We start from the raw sequence: 11,408 nt of genomic DNA on the forward strand, positions 1-11,408 counted from the left end.
ATTATTATTGTAGTTGGCTCTAGCACTTACCGTACTTACTACATGTTGATCTAATAGTAAGACAAGCCGAATACCTCTGTAGCTGTGATCATTTGTGCTTGAATATCGATGGTATGAGCGGACGGGCTTATAGAGACACTTATGGTTGCTCCGGGAGTTAACCAAAGTGGACTCTGCACCGAGCGATGCACGATTCAAATGGTTAAGGCTTATTTGGAAAGGTTAATATGAGTACCTCTTGTATGGACCTATATGATCGTGCAAGCCGTATGGTCATCAAGTTTTGTGCGTAAAGTTGTACCTCTGCAGGGTGTAAAAATATTTTGAAATGCCACACTCTTGATCAGGAGTGTGCTTATGTCTATTTGTAGCAGTCGTAGAGTTACGAATATGGATCAAGGTGGTTGATGGGTTGAGATGGTGCTTTATAGATATTATTCCTATGGTTCCTTTTACATTATGTTAAGTTGATGTTTATAAGCTAGTTTATTACTTTGATCGAGTACAGACGCTCACACATGTTTATGTCAAATTTTCTTTCACATATGAATTTACTTAACCATGTGGTTGTATTCTTGCTAACATCCTAATGGATAATCTTTGGAGTTAGACTATTTATAAGTGCTCATTATAGATTAAGTATTATGAGTACCTTCGTACTTACGTTACTATTTTAGGTGTTACCGGCGAAGAGGAGTTGGTCTTGGTTACTTCACACCCACCGAGAGTGGTGGCGTGTATCAGTAGTCAACTACTCGGAGGTCATGCTTTTGTGAATGACTCTATTCTTCTTTTGTGTATAGTATTTAGTCTTCCGCTACGTAGTTTCTTTTGTTGATTAGAAGTTGAGTCGATTTTTATCTTATTCTAGTTCTCTTTTACTGTAAATATAATAACTTGATAAATACTTAAGAATTTATAATATAACTTTAATTACTTGCTCTTTCTTAAACTACATTGTGATGCTATATGTTGAAGAGACATGTGTTCCGATGTTATGTACAAAACACGTGACGGGACTACCGAAGTGATATTCTGATTAATCATTATAGTTGTGATTATACAAATAATTAATTTAATAATTAATTAGAACATTCTGGACGGTTCTTTATTACAGTGAGGTTCGGTGCAGATTCCTACCATTACTGCAGCATCCCACTTCAAAATCATTGGGCCCATCTCATAAAAATATTGTACCCGTGCCTGTACAGTGAGATTTGACGCAGATTACAACCATTAATACATTATCCGACTTCAAAATCACTGTGTCCATCTCACAAAAAGTACTGTAAGGGGCGAGATCTGCTGTCTGCTGAGCAGAGCGCAACCGCGAATTGCGCACGATGGCCGGACGCACGGTGGAGGGAGCTGCCGGGAGCGGCGAGACGGTGTGCGTGACCGGCGCCGGCGGGTACATCGCCTCGTGGCTCGTCAAGCTCCTCCTCTCTCGCGGCTACACCGTCCACGGCACCGTCCGCGACCTCAGTACGTAGCTCTCCTCTGAGAACTTAGCAACTCGTTTTAAGCTATACTGAGCTCGTGACAGTATGGTGGATGAGGTTTGGTGGTGATGCTCATTTGACCTTGCTCTTCGTCTCGTGTTGGATTGGTCCATGTCTTCTCCTGGTTATTTGCTGGTGTATTTAGATATTTATGCTATAGACTGTGTCTGTGTGTTCTAACAATCTCGCTTGCTCTCAACTACAACTTGTAAACAAAACTATCGCCTCAAAAGAAAGAAAGAAAGAAAGATGAGAGGATAGCCTTTACTAGGAAGATAGCTTGAGATGTGATGGTTTATTTGGTATATTTCTGTTCCAGGTGACAAGAAGACTGCACATCTAAAGCGGTTAGAGAATGCTTCTGAAAGCCTCAAGCTTTTCAAGGCTGATCTCCTTGACTATGATGCTATGGCAGCTGCAATCGCAGGATGCCAGGGAGTTTTTCATGTTGCCACTCCAGTTCCTTCAGTGACAATGACCGATCCAGAGGCAAGTTTTTTTGTAATCTTTTTAAGTTCATTTACTTTTTATTCAGGTGAAGTATTGAAGCAAACCCATCTCATGTCACAACTTCAGTTCCTTCAAATAATTAGGCTCAAAATACTTTCTTTCCTCATAAGCCAACTAAAGATATAGGAATAATTCTTAAAAAAGACAAAAATGCTAATCTTAGGAAGGACATACATACGAATGCCACTGTCAGATGATGGCGATATAAAAAATATGCAGATTGTGCCATGCCATTGGACAAAAAAAAGTTGTACTGTTGGTCCTCATGTATATTTTTGTTTCAAAATAACATCGTCATGTATATGCAATTACTATTGAGTGTTTTTAATTTGATGTACAAGCACCATTCATATGATACCAAGTAGAGCGAAATGTTTCCATTGGACAAAAAAAGTTGTACTATCCGTCCTCATGTATATTTTTGTTTCAAAATAACATCCTCATGTATATGCAATAACTATTGAGTGTTTTTAATTTGATCTACATCCACCAAGTAGAGCAAAATGTCCTTTGTTCCAGAACGATTTCCATTCCAACTTGTTGTCACAGCTTTCTGTTATATGTATTTGTCACACTTTGTGCTCTAATGCCATGTTGTGCACAACTTTTCAGCGAGAAATGTTGGATCCTGCTGTTAGTGGAACCACAAATGTACTCAAGGCTGCCTCGGCTGCGAATGTTCATCGAGTTGTTGTTGTTTCATCCATGGTGGCTGTTGAAATCAATCCGAAAGATTGGCCCAAAGACAAGATCAAAGATGAAAGTTGCTGGTCAGACAAAGAATTATGTAGGGATAATGAGGTAATTAGTACTATGGTCTAGCTGCAATAATGGAAACAACAGAAGACCTAATAAATCAGAGTGAATATCACAAAACTACATTTTTTTGGTTTAACTATCACAAAACTACATTTTTTCCTCCTATTTTCTAAAATTATACTTACTTTGCATCACTTTATTACAAAATTACATTTCTTTTGGTTTAACTATCATAAAACTATATTTTTTCTCTCATATTTCATAAAATCACACTTATTTTACATCACTATATCATAAAACTACATTTCTTTTTGTTTAACTGATATAAAATTATATTTTTGTTACTATAAACAGATCTAACAAGATAAGTCTATGCATCATACTTACAGGCTTCAGCTCTTACCGTTTGCTGACGTTAATGACGATGTCATATCACAATAGCTTGCTAAGTTAGCAAATCTTACGTGACCTTCTGACTCCTCTTTTTAGAAGCTACCAATCTAGCGCGAGTTGAATTTCTGGCCACGAAAAATTAGCGCTTGTGGGGGTTGCGTGTCACTATTTGGGCGGCTAAATCAATAGCTCCTGGAATGGTACCACCCAAATGGTGCCACGCCAAACCCCATCAACACCAATTTTTCGCTCCCAGTAATTCAACTTGCGCCATATCGGTAGCTTCTAAGAGAAAAAGCTCAAAAGCCACGTAGGATATGCTAACTTGATAAACAATTATGATTTGGCATAGTCGGTCACGTCAGCAAACGGTGATGGTTAAAACCTGCAAGTATGATATGTGAGCTCATATTATCAAATCTGTTCACAGTAACAGAAGTGTAGTTTTGTGATACTTAAACTAAAAGAAATGTAGCTTGTGATAAAGTGATAGAAAGTAAGTATGGTTTTGTGAAATAGGAGGAGACAAGTGTAGTTTTGTGATTTTTAAACTAAAAGAAGTGCACTTTTGTGATAAAATGATGCAAATTAAGTACGATTTTGTGAAATAGGAGGGGAAAAAATGTAGTTTTGTGATAGTAAAATCAAAAGAAGTGTAGTTTTGTGATATTCATTCAACAAATTAATATCTGATCTTAAGATATACTGCATACTAAATTCATTTCCAAATTTGTGTTAATCACTTTGCCTTGTGTAACTGCAGAACTGGTATTCTGTTGCCAAGATCACATCAGAAGAGGTTGCACTTGAATATGGGAAGCAAACCGGGCTGGATGTTGTAACTGTCAACCCAGCTCTGGTCTTTGGTCCCCTGCTGCAGCCAACGCTCAACACAAGCTGTCAGTTCCTCGTCTACTTCCTGAAAGGTTTCAGTCATCACCTAACATTTTGCTGCATTCTTTTTAATTTTATAAAAGGGCGTTGCATTATGTTGTTTCACTTTCTGCTAGTAGCAGTTGATTGTACTACTAGTTTTACTTAAGGGTCATAATAAATAGACTTACACGACGTTTTTGATGGTTACGCAGGAGGCCCTGATGAAACGAGGAACAAGCTTTGGCACATCGTTGACGTTCGTGACACCGCCGACGCTCTGCTGCTGGTCTACGAGGAACCTGAAGCCTCCGGTAGGCACATTTGTGCACCTCATGTCATCAGTGCACGTGACCTGCTGGACTTGCTGAAGAACATGTACACCGAGTACACTTTCATGAACAAGTAAGCCTTCGCGTACCTGATACTTCTCTTCTTTGTTTCATCCTTCGAGATACCGAAACACTGAAGCTAGTAAGTAGTACTGTCTGGCTTTGACTCAATTGGCGATTGTTGGCAGGGAGAGCATCTGTGACATGGATCACTCGGCTCCGATGACGTCCGACAAGCTGAGGCAGCTAGGGTGGAGCTACCGATCGCTGGAGGAGACGATAGCGGACACCGTCGAGTTCTTCAAGCAGGCTGGGTTTCTTGACGATGTTGAGGGGGTTCCCTGCCGTTTTCCTCCTGTTTACAACAAAATCTAGCTTCAGGAAAGGTCCTGGGGTTAGAAGGATCATAGGTTCTGCTTCCATGTTGCAACACATTCTGCAGCAGATGAGATGGAGCTCCGTGGCATCAAAATAAGAGCAAATACCTCCTTTTGTTATAACTGATAAAGTTTGCACGTCATTTTCTGTGGTTATGTATTGTCGGAGACTGAACTAAGGTTGCATTGCGTCGTGTAAATTCAATGAGGCAATGGCTAAAATAGCTGAATATTCTAGTACTTACGGAGATAAAGAGTAGAAGATCAAACAGAAGTGAGAAGATGGTCAAATTTCTCAGGTGAAAACATCCTAAAAGATGGAGGTTTTACTAATTCGTCAAAAACCATACCTAGAGGTTTTTCAAAAGTTTTAACTAGCACCTATGAATCTATGACAATTCAGACCCCTCCTGTAACACTTAATTTGGTACAACAATGGCCAAGATGCAAAAGTATGATACAAATTTAAGTTTTTCTTTGTTTGAGAACGATATAAAATTAAGTTGATATTAAATTGAATGAACTGTTCTTGTGGCTCTTGTACTGTTTGCCTGGACAAAGTTTTCCAGTGACATAACCCTTTCTGGCAAACCAACTACAAAGGATGCAGGCAATAATTCTGAAAATAACATCAGTACGGAAAGGAAAATAATAACTACAAATATGTCGCCACAAAACTGAAAATATCAAAATCCAGGTTGGGACATTCCAGTTAAAGAAAATAGGAGTACATTCCAAGGGACAAAAAAGAAAGTGATATTTATATCTTTATACGTGTACAGGCAAGAAAGTATTACAAGATAGAAGCACTTTCTTTCTAGGCTAATAAATGTGCATTTTGATTGAATGCTCGGAATGCCGATGCAGGGGCCCCTGACCGGATGAGGAACAAGCTTTGGCATATCATCGACGTCCGCGACGTCGCCGGCGCGCTGCTCCTGCTCTACAAGGCGCGTGAAGCCTCTGGAAGGCAGATATGCACGCCGCATTTTATCACTGCACGCGACCTGCTGCCCTTGCTGAAGAAGATGTACCCTGATCACCCTTGCATAGACGAGTGGACCTAGGTCTTGTTCCACATAGATCTAGTTTCTAACTCCATGTTAGAATTTAAGATTATAAGTTAAAGTAAAGTGTTTTTTGTTTTTATCCTAAAATATAAACAAGATGACTCACAGTAATGTTTTTATGTATCCATAGCTTCAGCCCTACAAATTACTGAAGCTAGAAATAAATAGCTTCAATAATTCTTAGAGTTGTAACCGTAGCAATACAGACCCCTAATTCCAGATACTAGAAGACAAAATCTAATGGCTGGCCCATTTGGGAACTGGCAGGGAGAGCATCTGTGATATGGATAACTCTGCTCCGATGACGTCCGACAAGCTGAGGCAGCTAGGGTGGAGCTACCGATCGCTGGAGGAGATGATAGCGGACACCGTCGACTTCTGCAAGCAGGCTATATTTCTTGACGATGTTGAGGGGTTCCCTGCCGTTTCCCTCCTGTTTACAACAAAATCTAGCTTCAGGAAAGGTCCTGGGGTTAGAAGGATCATAGGTTCTGCTTCCATGTTGCAACACATTCTGCAGCAGATAAGATGGAGCTCCGTGGCATCAAAACTAGAGCAAATGCCTCCTTTTGTTATAACTGATAAAGTTTGCACGTCATTTTCTGTGGTTATGTATTGTCGGAGACTGAACTAAGGTTGCATTGCGTCGTGTAAATTCAATGAGCAATGACTAAAAAAGCTGAATATTTTCGTACCTACGGAGATAAAGAGTAGAAGGTCAAACAGAAGTGAGAAGATGGTCAAATTTCTCAGGTGAAAACATCCTAAAAGATGGAGGTTTTACTAATTCGTCAAAAACCATACCTAGAGGTTTTTCAAAAGTTTTAACAAATTCACAGCTATAAGTGAGGTGATTTCATACATCCATGCAAAGTTTCAAGAGTTAATTCGAGCTTTTGCGAGATATAAAAATGACAATTTTTCTAGTGCAACAGCGCAAAAGGAAGACATAAATGTACTGTTCACACCTGTTACACCGGAGTTTGATATTTTTGTAACTCACAATCAGAATCGAATTTGCTCTTGAAGCTTGCATGGATGTATTACGTTACCTCATCTATGGTCGTGAACTTCTTCAAAATTTGTGAAAACTTCTAGATATGGTTTTTGACAAAACCGCCAAAGATTTTTAAAACCTAAGAGTTTCTAAAGCAAACTTCGGCCGTAGGCAATTAAAAAATCTTGAACTCCATTCTCGAAATCAAGGATTTTGGTATAGAATTTGCTAATTTCTCAACTTTTGGGGTGTTTTCACCTGAGATGTACCCAAAATTCTCATGCAAGCTCTAGATGACAATTTAGAATTCTCCCAATCATGTGTTTCAAATGACACCTAAATTATGGGTTACTTGTGGTACACGTGCATGCTTCCACAATATTGGTACCATTGTTGTTATGCAAGAAAGAGATATTTAACACTATTTTGACCTTGGATTTTATTATACCATAGAGTAAGGCGCGAAGCTTGAACCGAAATAACAGTGGTCCCACTTCACTATACATCTAACAATGTACAAAAAATCATATGGCAGATATGAGCGTGTTACTAGTAAAATATTTCTTCCCCTGGTGCCCAAGAACAACTGTAGATGAACATACCTTCGCCCCTGCTGGAGAGTAGTTTTTTTAAGGAATTATACTCCCTTCAGTCAGAAATACATTATATTTTTCATTTTTCATGGTCTTCGATGTGCAATTTGGAAGCAAATTCTATAGAACTCTGTCCAGAAAGACTCTTATGAGACCTCATTCACGTCATCCATCTTGTGATCTAATGGCTGAGCTGAAGAGGAGAGGGAAGGAGTGGACACGTGTCATCACATAAGAGAGGGTCTTTCGTAGGACAGTGTCATATAGAATTTGCTTCCTAATGTTGATAAACTGCTGCTACCGAGCGTAGTACAGTGATTCCACGAGAGAACAATTGCAAAAAAGAGATACAATGTAGGGGAAGGTTGTCTATTCTTTATTCATTTATGTTTACAGTGAAGGGTGATGACCTATATATATAGTGCTAAAAATCCCTAAAATATAGAATCAATCTCTAAGAGATAGAGACTTATTCCTAGAGATCGAGACGGGCCTAAATTATATTGTAAACTTTCAGGTTTCCTAACACTCCCCTTTGGACACTTCTCATGAAAGGCATATGTCTTACCAAAACTTCCCAAAAACCCAGTGAGAAAAATTGGGAGAAAGAGTACGTAGCTTACAACATGGTTACACGAATTACCTCATTAAAAATCTTAATATGAGAAACTTTATGAAAACTCATCTAAGGGAAAAGGAGTATAATTCACCCAAAAATGCTTCATATAATCTTCTTGACTAAGATTTAATTCTTCATATCGGTATTATGTGAAAATTCTCCCACTGAAATATGCAACTCTCTAAGCCTTATCATCCCAATGCCACAAACACATCTTTCAAAAGTAGATGAGGGGAGAGACTTGGTGAATAAATGTGCAAGATTTTCACATGACTTAGTATGCATTACTTTTATTTCATTCATCTTATGCAATTCATGAGCATAAAAGAACTTGATATTGATATGCTTAGTTAAGTTGTTTTTCACATATCTCGATTGCACCTGTGTGACACATGCACCATTATCTTCATAGATAATGTAGCGTTGTTAGTAGTGTTCAAATCACATGACTGCTGGATATGATTAATCGCTCTTCTAAGCCATGCGTATTCTCGTGCGGCTTCATATAAAGCTATTATTTCTGATTGGTTCGTCGAAGTAGATACAAGACTTTGCTTTGACGATTTTCAGGAAATTACAGTTCCACCATATATGAAAATATAGCTAGTCTGTGATTTCGTTGTATGAGGGTCTAACAGGTACCCAGCATCTGCATATCCAACCAGACTTAGGTCCTGATTCTTTTTTAAGAATAGTCTCATATCTTTGCTATCTTGCAAGTATCAAAGAATATCTTTCAAGCCCTTCCAACACCTTTTAGTGGGCTCTGCACTGTATCGTGCAAGTAGGTTTACTGCAAAAGCTATATTTGATCTAATGCAATTAGCCAGATACATCAACGCACCTATTGCACTTAAGTACGGGAATTTCGGTCCCAATACTTCCTCCCCCTCTTCTATAGGTTTATAGGGATTTTGATTTGCTTGCAATGATCTTCTGACTGTGAGGGTTTTAAAGGGAAATGATTTTTCAAAACCAAACGGCTCTAATACCTTCTGAGTGTAGTTTGATTGATGTACAAAGATTTCATCTGCCACATGCTCCAGTTGCAGGCCTAAGTGAAATTTGGTTTTACCCAAATCTTTCATTTTGAATTCAGACTTCAAGTATGAATTTGCTTCTTCTATTTCTTCTTCTGTACCGATGATATTTAGATCATCTACTTATAAATACATAGAGATAATCTGTGATATTTGTGTTGCCTCGTTTTACAAGAAATCAACTCAAATGATTGTATCACATTCTACCTAATTGTTTTAACCCATATAGCGACTTCTTCACTTGTATGCTATAAAGATGTTTATTTCCTCTATCCTGATTCGGCAATGATATTCCTTTATGTACCTTTGTATAAATGTCCAAATCCAGGCTCTCACTACATCTATCAATTTCATTTTCAACTCTAGGTTGACTGCCATTGAGATTAAATATCTAAAGGTAATGCCACTGTCGGTATATTCAGAACCAGGGGTCCCTAAGTCCCGAGGCCAGGCCGGCTATCCACCACATGTCACCACCCTGCGAGGTAAGAAAAAGCTAAGTCCCGGGAGAAGGTGCTCGGGGCCGCCGCCTCTGGTTCCCGAGCACCCTAGTTCCTCAAGTTAAGCTAGAACATAAGAGCCTCAAGCTCTTTGTAAACAGCTCTCCCCTTAGAACCAGATACCTCCTTGAAGAATTCCCTTCAAGGATAAATATAGTGTTCATACAGGAGTAGGGTGTTACGCCTCCGTGCGGCCCGAACCTATCTAAAACCCGGCGTACCCACTTTTTCTTGCATTAGGGTGATCGTCTCCCGCCAGCCATCGCATTTATTTCCGTTCCCGCTTATTTCCCAAACAAGTTTTTCCAGGATCATCCCCCCGGCCGAATCTCTAAAAAGGGGTCTCTCGGGATCCCTGCGACAGGAGTTCACTCTCCGACAGCTGGCGCGCCAGGTAGGGGGAGGGCTTGACCGTCCGAGCTCACTCTGGGCTCCCCTCGAGTGCATGCATACTCTGAGGGTGAGCAGGAGCATCAAAGGCGCGACGACGTAGACTACCTGGAGGAGCGCCGGCGGCGTGCTGCTGTCCGGGCGGCTCGGTACCAGCAGAGTCTGCGGCGTTATCATCTGCGCCATGTCCGGGCCCGGTCTCTCGAGGTGGGGGACCTAGTTCTCCGACGCATCCAGTCGCGCGAAGGAATGAATAAGTTGTCCCCTGTGTGGGAAGGTCCCTTCACCGTGATCGCGGTCCCCCGGGCAGGTTCTTTCAGATTGGCGACGGAGGAAGGACAGCCACTCCCGAATCCGTGGAACATCGAGCATCTTCGACGCTTCTACCCGTAGATGGTCGTGCTCGCGGTTCAGGTTTGTAAGGCCGGGGGCTTCTCCCCGCCCGAGCAGTCTGAAGGCTTCGCCCCATGGGGTAAGTCGATGTCACCCAACCTTGTAAATATTGCACATTAAGTTTTTCAATAAGCAATCGCTATATCAAAATACTTTTTCTGGATTCCGTATGTTTAATATGTCTGGTGAGGAGCTCGGTTGTGCGAGAAAAAGTTCGCTCTCTCTTTTTTCCCGGTGACAAAAGAATCCCGATCGGTATGCATGCGAGCAGTCGCCGCTGACCTACGTCCGGCATGGTAGGCTGTGGTGTTCGGTGTCGTGGCAGGCTCCCGGGCACTACCAAGTTTCGGGGTGCTCTGGGTAATCCAATCGCTCGAGCTGCTCGAGTAGTCCGGAGCTCGGGCCCTCGGAGCGGGCTGTCGGTGCTCGGTCTGGTCTGTCATACCCGGACGCCACCGAACCATAGGACCTCTAGGTTATGCCTCTGTCCGCTCTTGTTCGCCGGTTTGGGTATTCGAGAGGTCTCGGGTCAAAAACGAGAACAGTCTATAGCAAGTACCGCACTAACAGAGCGCACCAGACAAAGAAATTCTATATTCTCTCTCAAGTCACAGGCTGGCAATCACAAGCAGTTCGGCCGCGAGGGCTTCAATGCCCCGGTCTCTGGTCGGCCCCAAGGGTCTTCGGGTGGTCCTACCACTTAGGCTTGGGTGGTCGAGGCCACCCGACCCTAGGAGCCTCGTATGCCTCTGGGCCCTCGGGCGCTCCGTTGAAAGAATCAAGTCCCCGGGCCCCCGAGCTCGGAAGCACACCCCTCCTGGATCGGTTGGCCGGAAGGCCGACAGCTGTCCGGTGAGTGGTTATATTCAGACAAGTCTGCTTTCAGTAAATTTATGTTCCCGAGTCATTCTCGGGGGCTCTCGCGCTTTAATCTGTTCGGCGAGGTGGTCTCCTTGCACGCAAAAACCCTGCCGCGTGTCTACTTTTTCCCAGAACGACATAGCGGTTTGTAGAAAGGAGTACCGTGCTTGCGATAATGTCTGACCGAAGCCCTTCGTGG

General features: G+C 41.6%; 1 protein-coding gene across 1 annotated transcript; it reads left to right on the forward strand.

Moving 5' to 3' along the window:
- The first annotated feature begins 1,284 nt into the window (after window positions 1-1,284).
- LOC133902486 (cinnamoyl-CoA reductase 1-like) lies at window positions 1,285-4,986 on the forward strand. The gene is made up of 6 exons (XM_062344084.1): window positions 1,285-1,485; window positions 1,822-1,991; window positions 2,562-2,813; window positions 3,928-4,090; window positions 4,253-4,442; window positions 4,558-4,986. Exons 1-6 carry the CDS (start codon window positions 1,344-1,346, stop codon window positions 4,742-4,744), a joined length of 1,104 nt encoding a protein of 367 aa, XP_062200068.1. The 5' UTR covers window positions 1,285-1,343; the 3' UTR covers window positions 4,745-4,986.
- The last annotated feature ends 6,422 nt before the right edge of the window (window positions 4,987-11,408 follow it).

Source organism: Phragmites australis, chromosome 20 (genome assembly GCF_958298935.1).
Source record: "Phragmites australis chromosome 20, lpPhrAust1.1, whole genome shotgun sequence".
NCBI classification, from domain to species: domain Eukaryota; kingdom Viridiplantae; phylum Streptophyta; class Magnoliopsida; order Poales; family Poaceae; genus Phragmites; species Phragmites australis.

Excerpts from the sequence above, each read along its gene's own strand:
- LOC133902486 (XM_062344084.1), top strand. The coding sequence starts at position 1,344 with ATGGCCGGACGCACGGTGGAGGGAGCTGCCGGGAGCGGCGAGACGGTG. Across the intron at positions 1,992-2,561 it reads TGACAATGACCGATCCAGAG|CTTTCTGTTATATGTATTTG; the intron begins GCAAGTTTTTTT and ends TTGTTGTCACAG. Across the intron at positions 4,443-4,557 it reads GAGTACACTTTCATGAACAA|GGAGAGCATCTGTGACATGG; the intron begins GTAAGCCTTCGC and ends GATTGTTGGCAG.